The sequence below is a fragment of the Macrotis lagotis genome, chromosome 1 (assembly GCF_037893015.1).
Source record: "Macrotis lagotis isolate mMagLag1 chromosome 1, bilby.v1.9.chrom.fasta, whole genome shotgun sequence".
Lineage (NCBI taxonomy): Eukaryota > Metazoa > Chordata > Mammalia > Peramelemorphia > Peramelidae > Macrotis > Macrotis lagotis.
In genome coordinates, this window is record NC_133658.1 from 402,392,679 (window position 1) to 402,418,171 (window position 25,493).

Below are 25,493 nucleotides of genomic sequence, written 5' to 3' on the forward strand. Positions count from 1 at the left end.
TGTTAACAAAGACCTAGAGAGAATTAATAATTTTTTCAGGGACATAAAGTGAATAGTGTTCTAGGTAAGAGGGTGTCTCCAGAGTGTCTCCAAGCTGTCTTCATTCTGTCTTCATTCTGGTCCTCTTCTTCCATATCTTCCTGGTTTTTTCCCTTCAGCCCTCTCAATTGAAAGTAGCTAGATTTCATTCTCCAAGTTCTTAAATGTTAAAGACAGCCCACTGGCCTGGAGACTTGATGGCTGAGGAACAGTTTTGGCAAGGCTTGCCAGCTCAAACAAAGCCCTATTGTAGTCCTGGGGCCCCTGTGGGGTGAGATGTGTCGCTGGAGGAACCCATCCATTATTGAGACTCCTTTCCTCCCTGGATCCCCCCTTCCATCATTGTTCCTGGACACATCCTCTGAATTTCAGGACCCTTCCTATCTTATATTCAGCTTAAGACAAGACTTAGTATTTTTCTTTCTTCAACCAATATAAAGTAGTACCTAAGGACATTTATTTCTTTTCCTATAGATGGGCATAACTGGCAGCAATGGTCCACATTGAACAAGGACAAAATAATGTCTTTAATTAAGGTCTGTTTATGTTTTGCTATAAACCAAAAATAAAGTCATTAGAGTAGTTTACAGCAATTAGTACAGACCAACCCTTCATTTGCATAACAAAATCTTCCCTTAAGAAGACTGGGCTTCTTCTCTTTCTCACTTTTTTGATCCTATGTACCATTAGAACTGTTATTTCTTCCAGCATTTTTAGATTTTCCCATGCACCTGTCAGGCCTCCTGGCTTGAAGTTGGTTCAGATTGGAGGAGGTTTATCTCATACTTGCACAGATTCTGTTATCTGTTCTTTTTATAGCACACATTTCCATGGAAGGATCATGAAAGCAATTTTCTCTCTACCTTTTTGAGGTAGTCAGATATCACCACTATTTTATCATTTTACAGATTATGGAAAATAGAGCCCTGAGAGGTCGTTACTTATACATGGTCACCAAGAGTCTGAAAACAGTTTAATTCAACAAGCCTTTCAGCATCCAGAAACTACTAGTCTATGATTGAGTAGAAACAACTTTGATATAAGTAGTATATAAGAGTAGAGAGTATAAAGAGTATAAAGAGTAGAGAGGTAATTCTCAGAATTTCAATCATGCTTATGAGAACCAATATTTTTTAATTATGCCTTTTTTACATAACATTTTTTTCTTCAAATATTCTTTTCAATCTATTAGCATGTCTTTCTTTAGAACAGAGATGAAAAGGAAAAAAAGTAAAGCTCAAAACCATCATATTGACCCCATCTGACAGTACAGTTAGTATTATTACTAGGAGCCAAGTACTGTGTTTTATTTTTTTCCATGCCCTCAAAAATCTTATATTCTCTAAGGTAGAGAAGCTAGATTTTTTAATTCACTTGTTTATTCACTTACTCATTTTTCAAAGACCAGCTGCTCCATCTCATCTAAGCTAGAAGTACAAGAATTAATTACTCATTGGCCAATTCCACTGCAGATTATAGAGGAACCTTGACATCTTCTAATTCTAAATTAAGCCAGCTTTTTTCTCCTTAGATAACCCAGTGGCCCCTGTTTCTGGGGGACTCATCATATTAATGATGAATCTAGTGTAGATCTCCATTTGCCATAGCCCTCAACATCTCAGCAACTCTCAGCATATAGACCCACCAGTCATAGCCTTCCTAGTCAATGGAATCAAGGGCATGCACCATCAAGCCCAACCTAATGTTTTAACCACAAACAAGTTTTTAAGAATTTTCAGACATAGCCCCTGCCTTCAGGGAACTTAACAAGAGTCGTAACCCTAACGATAATGCTCAGTTCACTGTAACTCCAACAGGTCAGAGAAAACCACCGAGATTGAACTTGCTTTTGCAAGGACATAAAAATTCGCAGTTTATATAGATATAGTTTCCAATTCTGTTGCCTTGTATTTTCAATTGTTTTAGATGTACAGACATCTTACATTGTTATGTATCTGTTTCTGTGTTGATCTATGCTATCTATAACGATCTCTCTGTTTTATCTAACTGTAATGCTAAAGCTCTTCAAGGGCAAAGCCTTGACAGATCATAAAATTTAAAGCAGGATAGTAATGTAAATATTATCGAGTCCTGTCTCCTCATTTTACAGATAAGTAAGTGGAGTCTCAAGGAGGGGAAGTAAGTTGTTCTGGATCACTCAGGTAGTAAAGATACAAAGCCTGTCTTTTATATACTTTGATACACACACATACACACGCACATGCACATGACATTGATTTGACCTCATATTGTAGTGGCACAGAGTCCCAGTGTGTTTGAATCTCTGACTCAGCTGGCCTAAAAGTTGGAAAATTAAACTCAGTTCTCCCTCATGAGAAAGGACCCTTGATAAACCCACATGGGTACATGAATTTAATGAGCATTTGTGTGCTTGGTCAGGATTTTAGTCTTGCCTTTAATAAAAAAAGTTTTGTAAAGACATGAGGCTAGAGTTAGGAAAAAATAGCTAACTTTTCCTCTGTTGTGTTGTTTCACTCAAGTTGGATAGTGAGACTACTGCCATGTAACTTAGTTTTCTTACAGCAGCCTCAGACTATTGAACCTAGACTGCTTACACCCCAGGGAAATGCCGGCCGCCCCCAGAACAGCAAGATGTTTTCACTTCAGCTAGTAAAAATATCCCTGGGTGATTCCGTAAAGTTGAGTCGTATGACTTCCCACTCACTATTTTTTTTTAAAGGAAGAGTATATTTAAACTACATAGATGGCATAGTAGGGAAATGAAGAGGACAACCATTAAGCACCTGCGTGTCTGTAAAAACCTCACTGGAGGCCTGGTTTGAAGTTGGAAAAAATCAGTTATGCTTTCTGGGCAAGTCATCTCTTATCCCTGGGCCTTACATCATCAGTTCCTTCCAGCTCTGAATCTACAATCCTGAATGGTGCAGCTTTAAGCCCCCATGTCTCAGTAGAGGGCTTTGTAATTGGGACTGTTGCCTGTCAGTTAGCGGATCACAATGGTCTGTTGACTTAGTAAAGGTGTCTTAGAGCCACTCAGGTGGGAAGTATCCTAAGAGATTTGGACTTTGGTCTTCCTGATTTCAAGTTCATTGTTTTAGCTCTTATGCCAGGCTCCTCCCTCTGAGGTTTTTGATGATGATGATAATGATGACAGAGATGATGGTCATCATCATCATCATCAATAGGTGTCCCATCTCCTATGTCCCAGACATTGTACTAAGCTCTTTACAATTATTATTTCATAGGATCCTCAGAACAACCCTGGGAAAGTAGGTGCTGTTCTTATCCCCAAGGTAAGAGAAAACCAAGGTAAACAGAGATTAAGTGACTTGTCCATAGTCACATGTTTGTCCTTCGTTTTTGAAGAAGACCACCAGGAAGGTGATGCCATGACAAGCATGTGAATTGGATTTGAATGAGGAGTATGCTGCGCTAGGACACCACCTCACTTTCTCCTCCAGAGTCATCTGGGTCCAGTGACCAGATATGAATCAGGATTGATTGGAGATGACCTTGAGTGCTGGGCAATCAGAGTTAAATGACTTGCCCAAGGTCCCACAGTTAGCCAGTGGCAAGTGTCTGAGGCTGGATTCAAACTCCTGTCTTTCTGACTCCAGGCCAGTGCTCCATCCACTGCACCACTGTGGCTGAGGCTGGATTTGAATTCAGGTCTCCTCTCTCTCTCTCTCTCTCTCTCTCTCTCACACACACACAGATATACACACTATTGAATTAATAGACTTTTTAACTGTTAGTACGGTTTTGTTTTCAGACTCATTGTTTCAAATACTAGTTTAGGACTTAAGAATGGCATTACAGAGGTTGGCTGCTAGTAGTCAGGAGTAATATAGAATAGTTCTAGAAACACTGTTCTGTTTACAGTGACAGCTTGTGGGTGTGTAAGCTTGCAAGCAGTCACATTTGCTCACGTCATCCCTTATTGGCCTTAGTCTTGGAATTTAGGAGTGGAGGGTACCACTTCTTTCATGTCAACTATTAGCTCTTCATCAAAATTAACTTAACTCACAGTTTGTAGCATTTTACATTTTCAGAACATTTGAGCTCCATAATAATTCTAGGTAGACTAGATTACAAAACTGAGGACAACAAATGAGTCAACTTGCCCAAGGTCACAGAGCTGTTGGAAGGCAGAACTCAGGTCTTTGGAATCTTGGACCAGTTGTGGAGAGAACTTAGAAGTAAGAGGGACCTTGGAGGTTATCTAGTCTGTCCCTCCCATTGTACATACAAATGAACTGAGGCTGCAGAGGGGGAAATTATTTTCTCAAGGTAAACAAATATCAAACTTGGAATGGAAACCATGACCTTTGACACCGAGTCCCCTGTTCTTGTTACGATACCTCATCATCTGTTTTTCTGACCTTCTACTATCTCATCATCACTTCTGCCCTTCTCCACCAGAAGACATTGATTCTTCTCTTGTTTGGGCTGGAGCCCTGCAAGTTGATCAAGTTTAGCTCCTTATCTTCACTCTGATGTTGCTGGCCTTTCAAGATCTTATTTGCAGTTGTGACCCCTTAAGCAGTGGTGATTTGTGTCTTCTAAGAGCTGTTTGTTCCTTCCTCCCTTCTTTCCTTCCTTCCTCCCTTCCTCCTTTCCTCCCCATTGTTTCTCTTTCTTTCTCTCTCCCTCCCTCCCTCTCTCTCTTTCCTTCCTTCTTCCTTCCTTCCTTCCTTCCTTCCTTCCTTCCTTCCTTCCTTCCTTCCTTCCTTCCTTCCTTCCTTCCTTCCTTCCTTCCTTCTCTCTCTCTCTCTTCCTTCTATCCTTCCTTTTTCTCTTTCTCTTTTTTCTCCCCCCCCCCTTCCTTTGTTTGTTTCTTTCATTTTTATGATCCTTTCTTGGGAGAATTTAGCCTGTTTTTCTTTGGTGATTAACTAAACATGGATAGCTTTAAATATCTGTAACTATAACAAAATAGAAATGTGTAACAGGCAAGGAAAGAATATCATATGGGAGAGGGGAAGGGAAAAAGTATGGAGGAGTCAAGTCAGCAGGGAACTCATTGTCTCGGAGGGGCAAGGATCTTCCGACCCTGAAAGTGTAAGAAATGTATTTCTGAATGGTTGGCTGCATAGAAAAGATTTTTTGTAAACTGAAACCAATCTTGAATACAGACAGTCAACTTGCTGTTAAAATGAGCCTGGTAATGGAATTCTTTTTTGAAAGACAGGCTTTTAAAATTTTTTTGTTTTTTATTTATTTATTAGTTGTGTGACCTTGGGCAAGGCTTTGGGGTCATAGTGAGGCTCAAATGAGAAAATGGGGAATAAATTCTTTAAACATCTCTCTTCTCGCCCTCTCCCTTTCTCTTTTTCTCTGTCCTTTCTCTCCCCTTCTCTTTCACTCTTTCTCCCTCCTTCCCTCTTTTTTCTTACTGTTTTCTTCTTCTTTCCCTCTCTTCCTCCATCTTTGTTTTTTCCTCTCTCCCTCTTCTCTTACTCCTCTCCCCCTCCCCTTCTCCCTCTTCCCCTCTGTCCTTCCTTCTTTCCATTCTCACCCTCATCTCCTCTCCTCATCCCATTCTCTACCTCCTTTTGTTCTTTCTCCTTCTCCCTCTCTGTCCTCTTCTTCCTCCCCTTCTCCCTCTTTTTCTCTCTCCCTCCTTTCATTCTTTCTTTCTCTCTCCCTCTTCTCTGTCTCTCCCTCTGTCTCTCTCTGATCTTCCTTTTCCCCCTCCTTCCCTGTCATCCTCCTTCCCTCTCCCCTTCCTTCTCCCCCCCCCTTCTCCTTGGACATTGGGAGGTAAAATGACTTAGCCGGGGCCAGGCAGTATATGTCAGAGGCAAGCATGGGAGAGCACATTAGTCTAGATTTCTCTTTTGTCATTCTCTACCTTATATTTTACAACTGTGTGGATGTTCACAGTTATGTCAAGGTCAGTTCTTAAAGCTATTATTTATTATTTGCAAAATGAAAACATTTGACTGATCTCTAAAATCTCTTTTAGCTCTAATAGTTTAACATATGCGCCTCTTTAAAGTGGAAATAATCACCTGCTTATTTTTTTTTTTTTTGGTAAACCAATTTTTTTTTTTAAGAGGGATATCATCTATGTTTCAAAACTCTTAAAGGATTACCTACCTTCATGCTCTGTTCTCAAGCTAGTGCCCATGGCTACCCTGGGTGTTGTGACAGAGAGATAGAGTTTATGTCTGAACCTCTTTAAAGTGGAGCTAAACACCCACTAATTTATTTATTTTTTTATTTTGGTAAGTCCTATTTTTTTTTGAGTCACTCCTTATCTGTAAAAGGAAGAATTAACTTACTTTTGTGATGTCTTCCTACTTTAAATCCTTTGAACTGTGTCTTAGATGTGTAGGGTAACTGAATGGTTTAAGGGACTTAACCAGAGTCACACAGCCAGTCTAAGTCAGAGGTTAGACTTGCACCCAGTTTTTTTTCAGGGACCCTTATCTGCTATATGTCGCTGAGTCTAAAACATTAAGGAGAAAAGTGAAGGGCTTACTTATTTGGTTATTTGCCCACAAATGAATCTGGATTTCTAGGAACAAAGAACAGAAGGGAGAATTGCTTTGGCCTTTGCTAAGATCCAGCCTTCCCTAGGCCTCTTGAAACCCCAGGGCTGGGCCTATAGCTGGCCTGGTGTGATCTGTGTGCCTCAGCTCCAGAGCTCTCTTAAACACATTTACCACACGGCAGATTTAGGAAGTTGCATAAGCCAGTGGTTGGGTGCCTAAAACCACAGTCCCCAAATTAGTCATTGCCAGCCCTAAAATATAAGGTCAGTTTTGTATTAGGCTCCATTGCCGCCTCCTCAAATGGATAGGAGCAACTGCCTGTAATTTGAAATGACCACCAACACATTCCAAGGCCAGAATGCCCATGTCCCCCCCCTTTCCATTGAACTTTTACTAGTTTTAGCACAGCAAAAGGGGGTTTCTTCCCTAATTCCTCTCCTGATATTTCTCTCCTCTGAAAAACCTCATAGTAGAATATTTAAGGAGTTTCCAGTGCCTCTGTAAACTGGTGACTGTTCCCTTTCCCCCTTATATGTATAAGACAGATTGAAGTAGTCCTTTTATAGAATGAGGAAATGGATAGGTTGGCAGCCCAAGGCTCAAAGAATGCTTGCTGAAAGAGCCCTTAGAAATTCCACCCTCTTGTTTTACATATGGGGAAACTGAGACCCATGGAAGTCAGGTCATTTGTCTGAGGTCATATAGTAAATCCATGGCTGGTCAGAATTAGGACTTAGATCTCCTAGTTCAGGTAACCTTTCCATGAATACCTTATGCCTCTTGGTCTCTTTCAGGAGAAGTGAGATGGTTATAAATATGCTCTCCTATTTGACCTCTGCAATCCGAGCTCTAATGACCCGAACAAGATTAAAATGTAATTAGGAAATATTTAACAAAATAAAAATTCAGTAGAACTTAGATAATGTTCATAGGTGGTTTTCTAAGTCAATGTGTAGCCCATAGAGATTCTTTTGTATGTGTTAACATCCCCTGTTTCCGTTTGACTGACAGCCCTATGCTAGCTCCTTCTCACCTCTTAGAGGAACTCCTTGACAAATGAGTAAACTGAGGTATAGAGAAACTAAGTGACTTCCAGGGTCACACAGTGAATTTGTGGCACTCAGAGTAGAATCCAGGCCCTCCTGATTGACTTACATTTTTTTCCCTTTTTTTCTCCCTTGACTCCTCCCCACCTCCCCCCGTTTCTATGGGGTATCATGTGTTAAAGTTGCCTAGACCTGTGTAACATAATGCTGACCACAGTGTTCTGATTGCTGGTTTCATTCCACATGGCTGCCCTATATGTATATTTAGAAAGCCTGGCAGACCCTGCCTTCTTCCATTAGTCCAACTCATCCCTTTCCCATTGCTGCTTGACTCCAGTTACTCCACCCTTTGGTCTGTTCTCTTTGCATCCCAAGCTTCCCCTTTAGTGATTGCTGCTCTCCACTTTGGTCTGTTCTCCTTGCACCCCAAGCCTCTCCTTTGGTGATTGCCAATTGATAGATTAATTTAGGAATAGATTAATTTATATTTGCTGACTCAGGGCAAGCTTTGGACTGTCTGAAGCTTGTACTAGATGGCTTGTGAGATCCCTTTCTGCTTTAAATCTCCATTTTTTTAAACTTTTCCTGCCCCCATGCCATGTTAGTTTCCCTTTGTTGGCATCAACTCCTATACATCTATAAAGCCTCACTGGCTGGTTTCCTGCTGAAGGGAAGAAAAACCAGTCAGGGGACTGGGGAAAGGGTCCATGGGTGTCTTCTCAGAGTCATCCTCTACTCTGAGAAGCCTCTTGAAGACTTCTGACCCTTTACATTTTAAAAATTATTGTTGTTCAGTCATCTTTCAGTTGTAGTAGATTCTTTGTGACCTCTTCTGAGGTTTTCTTGCCAAACATACTGCAATGGTTTTCATTTCCTTCTCCACTTTGATTTACAAATGAAGAAACTGAGTCAAACAGTTAAGTGACTTGTTCAAGGTCACACAGCTAGTATGTATCTGAGGCTGAATTTAAACTCCAGTTTCCCTGCCTTCAGACCCAACACTCCACAGCTACTATAACACCTAGCTGTCCTTTGTCCAATGCACTGTTCTATGTACCATCAACAATATGGAATGAGTACATACAGCCTTTCCCTCAGTGAGCTGGCCTCTGCTGAGCCTATATTCTTATCATTCTTTCCTTGTTAAGGCAGCTGTTTGGTTTATCCTCTTCCATCCTTCCTGTTTTCCTTCCTCTGTACTCAGTCTTTAAGGGAGCCTTGGTTGAATAGGAAACAAAGGATTCTCCCATTTAGTTATGAGCAAGGGAAAGGGTGGGAGTTGTGCCAGATATGTGTAATATTTCTGTGTCGTTTATTTGGGGGTGAAATCTGTTTATGGTTGAGACCTGGGACATTTTAATTTAATCTTTGTATAGCCCATTTGACCACTTGGTAAGTACTGTTATGTGGAGAGGGTGGGTGATTGAGAGAGGTTAGGAAGGTTGGCATCCTCAGAGGTGATAATCTATGACAGTTGAGGAGAAGTTTGCACAGGCAGTTCTGTCTAGCCCTGGCTGGTTTCCAACCCTAAAGAACCCAGAGCCAAGAAATTACATTATTCTCCAAGACCCTGTTCCCCTCCCTTTCCCTTTCTTTTTGTATCTGAATTGCATGTTTGTAAGTGAGAGTCTTAGAGAGAAAGGAATAATTTTCTTACGTGGTATTTCCCCCCTGCCAAGAAGACAGTTTGTAGGTGATCTTTCTCTCAGCGGTTCTAATTTTTCTAGGGAATGGTGGGCAGGAGTCATTGGACTCTCCTCTAGAGGGGGAGGTTTAGGAATCGGGCAGTTTGAAATGACCTTGACTGATTCCGTTAGGAACTGGGAACAACTGGTAACCAAGAAAAGGATATGAGATAGCTTGGCAGAGGTGTTCGATGAGTACCAAGAGACCCGGGTTTGAGGAGTCATCTCGGACTCTAGCTGTGTGATCATAAACAGCACAGCCTCTGTGAACCTGATTTTTCTCCTCTGCAAAGTGGGGGATGATATAGCAACAATAGCAGCAACACCAATAATTAATAATAATAATAATAATAATTGTAAAATGAAGCATTAGGGCATAGTGAAAATAAATTGAATCTTTATCTGATTAAAAGTTCAAGGAGGTCATTCATGCCAGAACCTCTGATACCTTCTTTGTCTGAACAATAGGAAAAATAAATCCTATGGTGAAATGGCATGAGCCCTGGAATCCAAACTCTGCCACATGTTTTCTGGGTCTCATTTTCCTAATTGAAAGATGTTTTTCTGTTGTTTGTCACCTACTAGGTGATTAATAAATACTTGCTAATGTATCAAAAGATTGGATTGTTCTTAAAAAAACCAAACCTTTAACCTTCTAGGCTTTGAAATTGAAGCATTTCATTGTCTTATCATTGATTTAGACTTGTCCAAATGGCCAGATTAATCTTCCTAAGTTTAAACCTGTCCTCAAACACTTACTAGTTGTGTGGCCCTGGGCGAGACACTTCACCCTATTTGCCTCAGTTTCCTCATCTGAAATTTTGGAGAAGGAAATAGAAAATCACTCCAGTATCCAAGAAAACCCCAAATGGGATCATGAAAAGTCAGAAACTATTGAACTCATTGAACAAAAATTTTATTGTGGTATTTACAGCATATGATATGCACCATTAAGATTCCAAGTGATTGATGGATTAGGTGGATGGAAGATTTCCTTATAAGGAGTTCCTCACATTGATGAAATTAAAGGGTTGTTTTTTTTGATAGTGTCATAGAATGTAAAGGTAAAAAGGAATCTTGGTTCCAATTGCTTCATTTTGCAGATGAAGGCACAGAGAAGACAAGTGATTTAGACAGTGTCACAAGCTAGCTCTTTAGATGCTAGATTCCAATTTTCTGAACTCCTCGTTACCCTACTGTACTACTTTCATCAAATATCCAAATGAGTCAATGATCTGGTCAAGTTGAAAGTTTTCCCTAACTGCAGTTTATAATCCTTATTCTGCCATGCCTATTTTGGCCAAGTCACTTACTTGACCTTAGTGTCCATATCTGCAAAATAAAAAATTTGGACTAGAATTTTAAAGCTGTAACCTATCCCTGCACACTCATCCTACTGGGACTCTTAGCCTATCTAGGCAGTGCAGTGGGTAGAGCTCTAGTCCTGGAATCAGGAAGACCTTTCCTATTTGCTCTAGTTGAGTGATCCTGTGCAAGTGACTTTACCTCAGTCTGCCTCTGTTTCTTCATCTATAAGTTGGGTATAGTAATAATACCTACCTGCCAAGGTTGTTGTGAAAGTCAAATAAGATGAAACCATACCTTGGAGATATTTCAGTTCGAGGTCATCAAAATAAATTGATTACATTTTTTGGTTTTCCTGTGCATTTTACAGTTATGTTTATACTGTCCATCAAGTTTACATTAGTATTATATCCTAAAAAAGTACAGAGCCTTAATGAAAAACACTTTATTGAAAAAATGCTAATCATCATCTGACCCTTCAGTGAGTCAGTAGTCTTTTTTACAGTTGAAGAGTCTTGCCTCAATATTGTTGGTTGCTTACTGATTAGTGGTTACTAATCAGTAATCAGAAGTTGGGTAGCTTGAGGTAATTTCTTAAAATAAGACAACAATGAAATTTGTTCCATTGATTGACTCTTCCTTTCACTTGAACCATTGTAGGGTTATTAATTGGCTTAATATAAATGTTGTGTCTGTGGGAATAGGGAGGACTGAGGAGCGGGAGAGACAGGGATGACTGGTCAGTGGAGCATCAGAACACATACACCACTTTATTGATTAAATTCAATGTCTTATTATGGACATGGTTCCTGGTGGTGCCAAACAGTTAATTAATAACATTAAAGATTACTGATCACATATACAAATACAAAAATAATTAAAATGTTTGAAATATTGCACAAAATGACAAATTGCATAAAAATTGCACAGAGATATGATGTGAATACATTGTTGTTAAAAAAAACACATCTTTGAAGTGCAATAAAGTGAAACACAATGAAATGAGGTATACCTGTAATAATTTTAAAGTACTCTGCAAACCTTAAAATGCAATGTAAGTAACTAGAAATCATCATCATTCCCATCCCCAAGGGTCTATCCACTATACTAGGGCTTTCCTCAGTTTTCCCCAACATTGCTAGGTTCCATTGAAGAAGCACTCTGACTGTCTCCTAATGTGACCAATCGATCTTTGTTTCCAACTCCTCAGTGGCATCTTTTATTCCTGTTCTCCAGGTTCCTCATCGGCTGTCTGCTGCACCCTGTTCTGCCTTTTTATTGCTCTTTTTGTACCGCTCATTAAAAATTCTTTAGGTATCATTGTATATACCTTTTTCTCTGACAAAGGCAACACTCAGGTCACCCAGAACACCTCAGAAGCTCCAAAGCTCCAAAGCCCCTATCTTTTTTCTCTGATCTTGAAATGCTTCTATCTTAGGGCTACAGGCCAGCCCCTGTGGAGCAGGATGCTGCCTACCCTCTGCCATGTCATATAATTCCATTATAAGGTTTCCTTTAAGGAAGACCACGCCCTAATCCCCATATAAAATGATTTATTTGGGGGGAAGAGAAACCACCTGGATTATACCTTGACCTTGCCTTTCAGTGGACTGATATTGAATCATAAGAGTTTTGTCATTGGTGGAAAGTCATAAAAAAAAGTCAATCACCTCAGACTGGAGGCAGTTCATTGGCTGTTGTTTTACAGCTTCTCTTCTGCCCTTGGCTTTATCTTTTTCTTCAGAGCTGCAGCAGGGCCTGTGGGCTATTAACCAGATGTGCCTCCAGCTCTGGGTCTATATTGGCTTTGTTGACTGGAGGAGGGCCAAGCCGGGCTCCCATTTCTCCTAGGGGCTCATTCCCTCATTTCCTCAAACAGGCGGAGGTGGCAATTAAATCCCTGTAAGTGTGAGGAGATGGAGGCCGGACTCGGGCTTGCTGGCCTCCACGTCAGTTTTGTGTTTATAGTCACCATCCATCCATCCCTCAATCTAATGGGTTCCAGAGTGTTTTCTTATAACAAAGCCCATTTATAGAGCTGGGTTATTTTTTTTTAAACCCCTGGAGTGCATAACATTTTACAGATGATTTCCTTAATCTTTATAATACCCTGGTGAAGTAAATTCAAAGGCTTGAGCTACTTGGTTGTAAATTAGATGCTTTTATAAGCAGGAGTCACACTTGGAAGCCACAAGGGTGAAGTTTTAATGCCTTTTATTAAGTAGTACCTTGAAGAAGATTGTGGGGGGGCTTCCAAAGGGAATTTGACCTTGAACTCCTACTATGTAAGCCCCAAGAGAATGGTTCAGGAGCCTCTTTTAGTTGGGATCACCCAAAGGCTAGAAACATCCCCTCCATTACAGATAGAATTGGGGAATGTTGTTGTCTATGGACAGATATTGTGCCAGAGGCCTGGAGATATGGGTTCCATTTCTGACTTAATCATTAATCTCTTTAGTGATACAAGATCATGATGTAAGGAGTTCATACTAAAAAAAAATTTTTAATGACAGTTTTAGTAGTGAATAATTGCCTAATTGTGATAAACATGTTTTTTTTTTTCCTGTGACAACAAGCATAAGTATGGTTGAACTATTATAGGTTTATAAATTTGAATTTGGAACTTTCTGGAGGATAAAAGTTATAGTTATTTTAAACACTTAATGAATAAATCTAAAAGAATATTATGAATAGCATGTTAAATGACCTTGAGCATTTACAGCATCTTTTTTGTTGTTGTTGAAAAGGAGTTTGGGAACAAAAACAGCTAGGAACCACTAATCTAGACCAGTTCTTCTCATTTTACAGATGAAAGAACTGAAACTCAGGGAAAGTACTGACTTGCCCTAGGTCCTAAAGATAGTGAGTCTTGAACCAAGGTTTTCTGCCAACTAATCTATGGGTTCAGAAGATGTCAGTTCTATCATTTTGCTGTTCCTTCCCATGCTTACTCATGCCACCACCATTATATAACTCTAGAAGATACAATACTTAAAACCAGGATAGCATCTTCCAAAATTTTGATTGAAATTTGTGCTACCAAAGCACCAGCCCTGGAGTCAGGAGTACCTGAGTTCAAATCCAGCCTCAGACACTTAATTACCTAGCAGTGTGGCCTTGGGCAAGCCACTTAACCCCATTTGCCTTGCAAAAACCCTAAAAAAAAAAAAGAAAGAAAGAAAGTTGTACTACCCACAGAACTGTTTCTCTTTAGCCCAGGAAAGTCTGAATGACCAGTCCCAGAGAGTGAGACCTCTTTGTCTTTATTGAATAGCTTTTGATCATTTGGGTAGTTTAGTGTTTACCATTTTTATTGTTCAGTCATTTCATTTGTGTCCAACTCATTGTGACCCCATCTGAGGTTTTCTTGGCAAGATACTTTGCCATTTCTTTCTCCTGCTCATTTTGCAAATGAGAAAACTGAGAAACAGAGTTAAAGGCCTTCCCCAGGGCCACACACCTAGTAGGCTGTATATGATTTTGGTTCTTCCTGACTACAGGTCTGGGACTGGATCTTCTGTGCCACCTGGCCATCCTTGTCCACCCTGTATGTCCTTTTAATAAACCATCTGTTGTTTTGATAAGAGCTGTCTCCTGGGAGGTTTGACTGCATTGTCTTGAATTCTCCCTGGTTTATTTATATGAACCAGGTAGAGCCTGACTCTAGAGCCCATACAGAGAACTGGCCTAAGGGGGTCTGCTTGGGAAGGCCAAGGGGCTCCAGGAGGACAGGCTGTTGCTGTTGGAGACAGCGTGATACAGAGTGCAGGAGGGGCACCTGAGGAGGAATCGCAGCTCCATTTTGAGCCTCAGTGCCCTCCCACCCAGCTGAAACTTGGGGCAAGTTCCTTCATAAAGAATCACAAAATGGCAGAGGTCAAACCTCTCTCACTTCACAGTCCTTCGGGTTACTTGAAGACAGCCAGTCCTATTCCTCATTTCTGATCCTGGGCTGGACATCCTTTAACTGACCTCATAGTGCATGTGGGTGTCATTTCCTTCTTCCCCTCTCTGAGGCTCACTTTCCTTCTTTGTTAAATGATGGGTTTGAACTCAATGACCTTGGAAATATCTGGCCAATCCAGGAACTTATGCACTGGTTTGACTTTCCCTTATATTGTTAATTGGGTTTTTTCCCTACTGTGTCTGGTTTTTCTCTTCTGCCTTCTATCAAACCAGAATTGCTTGAGTTATTCTCCACAACTTTTCTTTTCCCTTCTGTCTCTGTTCTGTTTTATCTAAGGTCCACTCTGGGCCAATAAATTCATCTCAGTCCTTGTTGAACTTGGCTAGAGTATAAGTATGGGAGAGTTATTCAGTTAGCATTTGAAGGGGTTTCAAATACTATCAGGAATGGTGTTAATTCTTTGAGAATTAACACTTGCTCTCTTTCTCCAGGATGGGGGCAGGTCCAAGGCAGCCCTAGCTGTCACTCAAATGAACTAGCTCTGAAGGGCTGGGGCTTAGTTGTTGTCATCCCCAGGACTTGAGGTCAGAGGTATGATGATGATGATGATGATGATGATGATGAAGAAGATGAAGAAGAATCTGTAGAACCACATAGATTTAGAGCTAAAAGGGACCACAGGTCATCCCACAGAGGTAAGGGACTTACCCAGTATCACCCAGTGACAGTCAGGATTTGAATACAGGTCTGCTGACTCCAAATCCAAGGTGCCATATAGGATACAGGTGGATATAGGAATAATAAAGGCCTTTAGCATCATTTATTAAACTCTTGCTGTGTTCCAGCACTGGAGAGAAATAGAAGATAAAAAAAGTCACATCTTTTCCCATAAATCTGCTGAGTTTAGTCTTCTTATATAAGAATGATATTGTTATTTTGACTACTATCAATACCCTAATTAACTACAAAGGATCTATGAAGAAAGATGTTATCTACATCCAGAGAAAGAACTGAATACAAAGTATGTATAGAATGTTGTAAGAACAGTCCCACTGCTGGCCCGTTGGGCTGCACAGATTTTACGTGTGTGTGTGTGTGTGTGTGTGTGTGTGTTATATATATATATATACATACCTATAAATCTATGTATACATGTATATACACATATATAAACAAATATGCATGTCTATGTATATATATATGTATACATACGCATATATATGTACATGTATATTTACACATATTTGTGTCTAATGGTAGCCATCTCTAGGGTGGAGAGGGAAAGAAAAAATAAATTGACATGCTAATTTTATTATATATTTAATAGAATTAGTAAGTTGTACATCATAGATTTGTAGTTTCACGTGTAAGCATTGGGCTTTTTTTTTTTTTTTTTTTTTTTTTTTAGTTTTTGCAAGGCAATGGGGTTAAGTGGCTTGGCCAAGCCACACAGCTAGGTAATTATTAAGTATCTGAGGTCAGATTTGAACTTGGGTCTTCCTGACTCCAGGGCCAGTGCTCTATCCACTGTGCCACCTAGCCGCTCCTATAAGCATCATTTTAAAAAAATTCTATGTCATGGAAATATTTTTTATTTTATAAAAGAAATAAAATAAAAATAAATACATAAAATAATAATATTTTGGGCTATTAGAGCATACTTTAAAAGGAATAAATGTAACAGAATGAAATTATTTCTTTTTAAAAAGGGTTGTCAGGCTTTTTGTGTCAGTCATGATGATGAGAATAAAATCCAGCATTTATATATAATACATTAAGTTTGCAATAAGCCTTACAAACACTCCCTCATCTTTACAACAGTCCCTAGATCTATGTGCCGTTATTATGTCCCCATTTTACAGAAGAGGTAACTGAGGCAGATGACCCTTAATTCATGCACACATACACACAATGATACCATAGCAATTAAGTATCCAAGGACAGGTTTGAGCTTAGATCCTTCTGACTTGAGATCCAGAACTAGCTTTCAAGCGATTCCCACATTTGTTTACATTTCCAACATTCACCTAAGAGCCCAGGTAATAATGGACCCAGATTTCAGAGTCAAAGGACTGACCTGGGTTCAAATTCTGGCTTTGCCATTCATGATTTGGTTTTAATTTCACTGTCACTATATACTATAACTTTTCCAACTCAAAATCTCTGGTCCTGTGATTCCTTTGCTGTAAAATCAGATTTTTTGTTTCTTGTCATGAGTAGTGGTTAAATTGAGTACACATTCTGAAAACAAAGAACTGCATCACCTGACCTTTGCTGGCCAGGGGTGGGGGGGAGGGGGGCTGCTGTGATTTGGCTGTCAGTTTTAATAGAGCACTACATTTTTCTTTAAAATTCTATCCCCTTGACATTTAAGAGAATTCTGACCAAGATCTTTGTTTTCTCAAGTCTGATCCAGTCAGAACTTCCTTGTAAGCTTCTCTCAGGAACATATTTTTCCTCGTTTGACTCTGCTGTATTTTTTGGCTGCAATAATGAAAACAAAGGTGGGTCCTTGGGTAAGGTTTTAATCCTTGCCCCTCTTATGCAGCCTTATCTTGCATCTGTCTTTATCCTAAATTTTGCCTCCAAAAACCTTAGGTAGCTAACAAGCAATGTCACTGTGACACAAGGAGTTCAAAGACTGGGGGGAAAAAAGGTCCCACATTAAACTAAATATTTAAAGCAGTACCTTTTGTGGTAGCAAAGCCTAGCTAGAGAGTACATGCATGAATTAGAAATGACTGCTTAGGACCAGGAGAACAGTATTGTAAGGCAGATCAACTATGAAAGACTTAGCTCCTCTGAACAAGACAATGATCTAAGACAATTCCAGAGGACTAATGATGAAAAGTTCTATCCATCTCCAGATTATAGAATTGAGGAATTTTGAGTATAGATTGAAGTGTTCTTTTTTTAGTTTCTTAATTTTTCTGACTTGTTTGTATACGTTTTATTTTGCAACATGGCTAATAGGGAAATATATTTTGCACCACTGATATGTATAATCAATATCAAATTGCTTGCCTTAAAGAGGGGAGAAGGGTTGCATTATATATGCAATAAGACTTCTGTAAAATGGGGACATAATAATTCAAAAATTTTCAAAAATGAATATTACATTTTTTACTTGTAATTGGGAAATATTTAATGAAATGATAATATATTCAAAAAACGAGAATGACTATATAAAGTGTGACATGTGAATGTAATGGATTATTACTGCCTCAGAAGAAATGACACGTGTGAGAAATTCAAAGAAACATGGGAAGACTTATGAATACATGCAGAGTGATCTAAGCAGAACCAGGGAAAAATTGTACAGAATGCCTGCAACACCATGAATGAGTGTTATGTAATTTTTTTCAAGGTAGTAGGGTTAAGTAACTTGCTCAAGGTCATGCAGCTAGGCAATTATTAAGTTTCTGAGGCTGCATTTGAACTTGGGTCCAGTGCTCTAGCCACTGCACCATCTAGTTGCCCCATTATATAATTTTAATAACCAACTTTGACTTATAAAAAAGAAAGAAATGCACTTGTGCCCCAGGCTGAATTTGGAATAAGAGGATCTGGCCTTGAATCCCAGGTCTGCTACTTTTTTCCTGTGTGACCTTGGACAAGTCACTTAACCTCTCTAGACCCTAGTTTCACATTTGTAAAATTTTGGGGCTGGATAAATGATATCTAAGGTTTTTTTTCCATCTCTGATCTTATGATTCTTTCCTTGGAGCCATAGCCAACGACGGTGCAGAAAATGTGCTATCAGATGTGGTTGAAGTGAGCCTTGGTTTTTGCTTATCTGTCTTACTTGGTTACCAGAAAAAGGTTCACCTGCTTGAGGACTATATTCAGAAATTACAGTGGTGTCAGAATAAAAGACCTTGATACAACTTTAATTTTGAAAAAAAACACGCCCTTTTTCAAGTAGTCAGGGAACTGATATTGCAGAAATTGTTATGCTTGGCCTGAGGTCATTGATTTGTGTTACCAGAATACTGGGGGAGGGGTGTGAATAGAAGGGTACATGTGTATTTTCTCATTCCTTGCCTTCTCAAGTAGTTTGCTATCAGCCTGTCAAGCCTAATTGAAACCATTTTCATACAACATGCGAAATTCCTCAAAGAACAGGGGAATTTAGGGAGTCAGGAATAACAAGCATGGGGCTTATTTCTAATTCCATGCAATCAAGAAATCATTTTTATAAATTAGAATATAATTTCTATGACTGTCCTTCAAAATACTCCACACACATTTAGATACACAGTTTATAACCTCATCCATTTTTTTTATGCCAGATGCCAAATGTAGAAATTCTAGTTACAGGGATGGGGAGGGGGAGGAAGAAGAGACAAAACTGTTCATAAAACATTTATGGGCATTTACTATGTATGCTTGTGCTAGGATCTGGGGGATACAAAAATGGGAAAATGACAGTCACTGTCTGGGATTAGGGTCTACTGAAGGGGTCACAGTATGTACATAAATAAGATAATGCAAAATAGAATGCAATGGGCCAATGGGGGGGGCAGTCATGGAAAGGAGGCAGTTCCTAAATTGAGTATTGTTGGAAGAGGCAGAAACATTCAGCAAGGTATCTGGAAGATATAGAAATGTAATGTCATCTTTCATAGAGAAACATGGTACAGAAGAAAGAGTCCTGGATTTGGAAGGGGGAGGGACCTAGACTGAATTACTGCACTGACATTTTCTAGTTATTTAATCATAGACAAACCCCAACTTCACCAAGTCTCAATTTCCTCATTTGTAAAATGAGGGCCTTCGATTTTTGATGACCTCTTTAAAATCTATGTTTCTGTGTTCCTCCTTGGCAGATTTTCCTTCCAGAATGATAGGCCATGGGATCCTACCTCTCACTGAATCTTTTGAAATCTCTCACCCAGCATCTGCAGTACATGTCAGATTTCTCGCTCATGGATTCTAAGATAGAGAGGAAGCTTCCTTATAAAATTCCTGGTCATTCACAAATCCCAGTAATCAGTTCCTTCTCATGGATGAGAATCAGATCCAGAACAGAAAATGTCTTCCTTAGGGGTGGCTAGGTGGCACAGTGAATAGAGCACCAGCCTTGGAGTCAGGAGTATCTGGGTTCAAATCCGACCTCAGACACTTGATAATTACCTAGCCATGTGGCCTTGGGCAAGCCTCTTAACCCCATTGCCTTGAAAAATCTAAAAACAAAAAAACAGACGAAATTGTCTTCCTTGATTCTTCCAGTTTTGATAAGTTGTAATTATCATTGGAGAAAGGCAAGAAATGAGATTGAATCAGATCCAGAACAGAGCATGTTGTTAAGCATTAGTTTGTCTTATCATTATTTGTTCAATTATCTTACCTGCTAATGGACTAGAAAATCCATGAGGCTAAAAGTGTCTTATTTAAATTTTCTATTTCCTCCAGCTCCTGGGGCAAGCTTTATACATAATAGATATTTAATCAATGTTTGTTGAATTGAATTTAACTGGACTGAATTTCCTTTGCCATGCCCCACCTCAAGCCCTGAATTCTTGAGGAAGATATCTGTTTAATAAGCTTTCTTACCCTTTTCTGGATATGATGCTGGCAGGAAGAGTAGACCAGTAGATCAGTGAGTGACCATCTTTTCTTTTCTTTTCTTTTCTTTTCTTTTCTTTTCTTTTCTTTTCTTTTCTTTTCTTTTCTTTTCTTTTCTTTTCTGTTTTTTTTTTTAGGTTGTTTTTTTTTTGCAAGGCAAATGGGGTTAAGTGGCTTGCCCAAGGCCACACGGCTAGGTAATTATTAAGTGTCTGAGACTGGATTTGAACTCAGGTCCTCCTGACTCCAGGGCCAGTGCTTTATCCACTACGCCACCTAGCTGCCCCATGACCATCTTTTCAACCTCTAATGCTACAATAACTCCTGTTTTTCTTCTTTTCTAGAGTGACCGTCTTCTTATTAAAGGGGGCAGAATAGTCAACGATGACCAGTCCTTTTATGCAGACATCTATATGGAAGATGGCTTAATAAAGTATGTATGATATTCTTTGTTTTCCTGCTTAAGCACTTCCCTTGGTTGCTGACACTAAGTATATATCAGTGTTTAATATAGTTGTGGTTGTGTGGATGAATGGAGCGTAGACACAGTTGCTAAAGGGTGGAGAGGTTTATATTTGCAAAGGAGAAGGGGACACCCCTATCCTAGAGATCAAGAAGAGGTAAATTTCCTTCAAAACTCTTTGGTGTGGAGTATGTGTGTGTTTGTCTGTGTGTATGCGTGTCTGTCTGTCTGTCTTTAATCCTGATTACTGAAATTTTATCCTGAATTCCAGACCCACATTTCCAACTGCTTCCTGGATATTAAAACATTATCCCTCTTAAGCTCAACATATCCAAATCTGAACTTAGTACTTTCATCCTTCTCCTCAACTCCAATTTCCTTCTTTCCATGGATGGTAACACCATCTTCCCTCATGAATGCAGTAACTTTGGGGTCATTCTTATCTCTTTCTTTTCTCTTCTTTAATCCAGTTGCTTGCTAAACCCTATTTTCCAGTAATTATTTAATATTATTTTTATAATTAATATTATTTTTTTTACCACAGTTATTTACGAATTTTGTCCTCTTCCTGTATTACAAATGTCATGTGATGGGAATATTTGTCATGTTTTCCTATTTCCTCCAGCTTTGATTAATGTTCTGCACACAAAGATTACTTAATAAATGTATAAATAAATGAAATTAAACTGGATTTCGGTTTCTCTGACATGGCACATCTTAAACACTGAATTTTTGAGCATATAGTCTATTTTTTTTCCCATTCAAGTTGACACTGTGGTCCTTATCCTTACTGACCTCCTAGTTGCATTTGACATAGTTGATTATTCTCTCTTCTGTGGGTTTCTAATCTTGTTTTTTTCCTTGTTCTCCCTCCAGCCTGTCTGAACACTTCCTTTCTCAGTTTTCTTTGTGCATCCCTATCCTGCCATGTAAGAGTCTATCTAGAGTATTCTTATTTAGAAACTGATTTCTTCAGTTCCCAATAGATTTAATTATTTCTATGCAGATGACTTACTAGACCTTGTCTCTCTTCTGAGCACCAAGCCTACATTGCCTGTTGGACATTTTAAATTAGTTCTCCCCAAAGTACCTCAAACTCAACATCCTTCCTACTAAACCCTGCCCTTTATTTAATTTCACTATTTCTTTCAAGGGCAGCATCTTTAGTCTACATTTCTACATTCATAGATGCAGCATTATTTTTGATTCTTAACTCTTCCTTCAATATTTCCCTCCTTGATTAATGTAGTAGCCTTCTAATTGACTTCCCTATTTCCATTTTTCTTCTTTAAGTCATCTTCCACTTATCCTTTCCCATTTTCCTAAAGTACAAATTTTAACTTATCAATCATTCCCTAGTTTATAAAACTTCATTCATAGAGGAAACTACATGACATAGTGGATAGGACACTGGACCATTAGAGTCAGAATGACTTGAGTTCAAATTTTACTTTAGATACTCACTGGCTGTGAACTGACTAGTCACTTAAAACCTATGTTTGACTCAATTTATTCAGTTGTAAAATGGAATAATAATAGTTCCCCTCTTTGTGAGAATTAAATGAGATAAAATTTATAAAGTGTCTAACACATCATCTGGCATTGTTTCCTCCCTTCTTCTCTCCCTCCATTGGCTTCTCATTGCCTTTAAGATAGAAAACAGGGGTGGCTAGGTGGTGCAATGGATAAGAGCACCAGCCCTGGAGTCAGGAGTACCTGAGTTCAAATCTGGCCTTGGGCAAGCCACTTAACCCCATTTGCCTTGCAAAAACCTTAAAAAAAAAGATAGAAAACAGATTCCTTAGTTTGGCATTCAAGGTCCTTCATATTTTGTCTTTTCCCAGCCAACTAATCAAAGTGATCCTCACGGCATTTAAGAAAATAAATGGAAAGATAACATCACAGAAGAAAAATGGCAAAGATCTGCAAAATTTTTATGACAACTATAACTTAATAGTTTATATATATATATATATATATTATGTACATATTAACTATTAAGAATAGTATCATACCCAAACCCTAACTTACAGTCTCAGTTGTGGTTATAGAAAAGGCAGAAGTAGTGCTAACAAAGAATTTAAAAAGGGGAAATATAGTTGGATTAGATATTGAGGAATTGATCCATAATTCTGATTTATAATTCTGAAGGGAGAGAAAGATGCTAAATTAAAAAGATCCTGGATCTTATTAATACCTACCCCAAACTAATCAAGAGAACACTTATAATTACCCACCTTTATATCTGTTATCTAAGGTATCTTTGATGAAGGTTTAGTAGGGAAAAGATAGATTTTTATAAGCAGTTGTTCTTGCTGGCTCACACTTTTACCATCACACAGTTGATTGTAAACCATAGAGAATAAAAGATTTAATTATTATTGATTATAAATGATTGGGTTTGGTAGAATAAAATGCTACCTTATAGACTGTCTTTCAGCAAAGTATTTCCCTTCCATACATAACAATAATCTTTTGTTTCTTAAAAGATCTAACAATAGAGATAACTTTGTTCTGCAAGTTTGATTGTAATAATCAGAAAAGTCACAAAACTGGGAACTGTGTAAACTCATCAGATATATTTACCTTTCTTTACAGTACTTGAGCTAAGAATGGTTTTTATACTTTTAGATGTGATAAAATTTTATTTAAAAATACAAAAAAAACAGTCTTAGTACTTTTGCCTTATTTAAAAACAGGTTTGTGGATTTGGCCTGCTGGCTATAGTTTAGGGACCCTTGTGAGATTCCTATTTATGGATACTAGTTGCATCAAGTCCCAGAATGTTGCAGATCTTCCTCGATGAGTTTCATAACCACTTAAATAGGAAAAACCAAGTGGATGAAGAAGCCTATTTTCCATATTATGGAATGCCATTGAAGTTGGGTGATTTCTGATATATTCTCTGGGATTTTGTGCAATTGGATTCTGAGTTGGGTTCATAATTAAACAGGAATTAAAAGCTCCTCATGGAATTTAATAATCTAGTAGGGAGAAACACATATATACACACATGTGTGCATGATATGCACATATACACATATATAGATATGTGTATACACACACAAACACAAACTGCCAACATAAGACCTAATCATTAAATGAATGGTGAAGACATGCTAGATTTTATAGAATTATAATAATTAGAACTCAGAAAGCCCTGAGAAGTCATCAAGACCAACCTTCTCATTTTTCAGATGAGGAAACTGAGGCTCAGATAAATGACTTGCTCATCATCAGTCAGCTAGCAAGTGCTGGAGACAGGATTTGAACCTAGGTCTTCCTGACTCCAAGACTATTGGGAAAATTTCATTTATTAATTTATTTTTTGGCTTTTTTGCAAGACGGTTTAAATGACTTGCCCAAGGTCACACAGCTAGGTAGTTATTAAGTGTCTGAGGCCAAATTTTAACTCAGGTTCTTCTGACTCCAAGGCCAGTAAAGTTTTAGAAAAGAGGTAGAATTTGAGTTGGACCTTGTGAAGTGGGTCCATTAAAAACACTGGGAGAGATAATTATTCATTTAATAGAAAGATTCAGCCTGGATTTTTTTTTTTTTTGATAGAGTGGTCCACTCTCCAAATACAACCCCACTATTACTTGAAATCTAAAATGATTCCACTGATGCCCATCAGGAATAAAATGAGGTTTGACTATCCTCAATAGAAATAAATATGCTTATCCCATCATCTATGGGCCTGGACATCTGCTGCATCAGCACACTGTGTTTGAGTGTCCCCACCTGCTGGGACTGCTGCCCCTTTGTAGCCTTCCCGGTTTCTGTTTCCTCAGCTTTCAAGTGGATCAAGTGTCAGAGGAGTCTGATTACTGTGAGTTGAGGTGAAGGGAAAGTCACATTTATGAGAAATATTGAGGAAGATCCGTGGGACCACAGTTTTAGAGCAAGAAGGGACCCTAGAGGCCATCCAGTTATTTTACAAAGAAGGAAACTGAGGTCCAGAGAGGTCATAGAAGTATCCTCCAGTTTCAAACCCAACATATTTTCCACCATACCACACTGTCAGTCTCAGAAAGACTGTCTTGTAACTATTTTGAGATTTTTTTTTCTATAGGACCTAACCCTTTAATATAAGGTATAGAATATACTGTGATTATGGGCTTAATATGAGGACCAGACCAGAAAATTCCCATCTCTCCAGCCCTAGAAATATCACAAGCCTCTTCTGAAAGATTTCCTTAGAAACTGAAGAAAGCTTATGGGAGAGGATGGAAACTGATGCCTTTAAAATTTGGCATTCATCACAGAGATTTTGCATATGTCTGTGAATTTAGGACAATTTTGTTTAAACCTTCCCATAGAGCAGTCCGGCTTTGTGACGTTGACTTTAGAGCATAATGTTTGAGACGATCCCATTTTATCAGAGAAGAAGGAAAAAAAAGCATGATTAGGAACCTTATATCTCAGATGCTCAAGGACAGGCTGTTTTGCTTCTCCACCAAGGCCAGTTAGAAATAAGAAGTTCAAATTGCTTTGTGAGGGAGTTTAGGTAAGCCATAGAGAAGTCTTGCAAAAAGAGGATGATTTCAAATGCTGAAATAGATTGCAGAGGGAAATTGTAAAATATTCCGTATGATCTGGATTCTCAGTGTTCCAGGAGGAATGTGTGTGGGGCTATTGAAAGACAGAAGACTAAGAAGAAACTAAATTACTTTCAAGACTTTCAAATGCCGTTTCTTTTGGATTTAGATACTTTTTCAGAAGAGTCGTGGCAGTCAAATGATGCTGAAGTGATAAGTTTTTATTATGAGAATACTAGTTTAAAAAAATGAACCATCACCATCAGGATCATTTCATCTAAAAAAAAAAATTATACCTTAAATCTAAGAGCAGCACAGAACTCAGTTCTTCAGATCAGTGGAATGATCATTAATTGACCAATGAATATTTATGCACCATCTGTGTGTAAGGCTTCGTACTAATCCTTGATACTAGCCCCACTGAGAAGATGAAAGTGTGAGATATTAAAAACTAGGCTTG

General features: G+C 38.7%; 1 protein-coding gene across 3 annotated transcripts in view; it reads left to right on the plus strand.

Moving 5' to 3' along the window:
* DPYSL3 (dihydropyrimidinase like 3) overlaps positions 1-25,493 on the plus strand; it is a 116,157-nt gene that overhangs the window by 55,009 nt on the left and 35,655 nt on the right. For all 3 annotated transcript variants that reach the window (XM_074212666.1, XM_074212668.1, XM_074212667.1), the window contains exon 2: positions 20,377-20,465. In XM_074212666.1, coding sequence (XP_074068767.1) covers positions 20,377-20,465 — 89 coding nt within the window. The remainder of the gene's footprint in view (positions 1-20,376; positions 20,466-25,493) is intronic.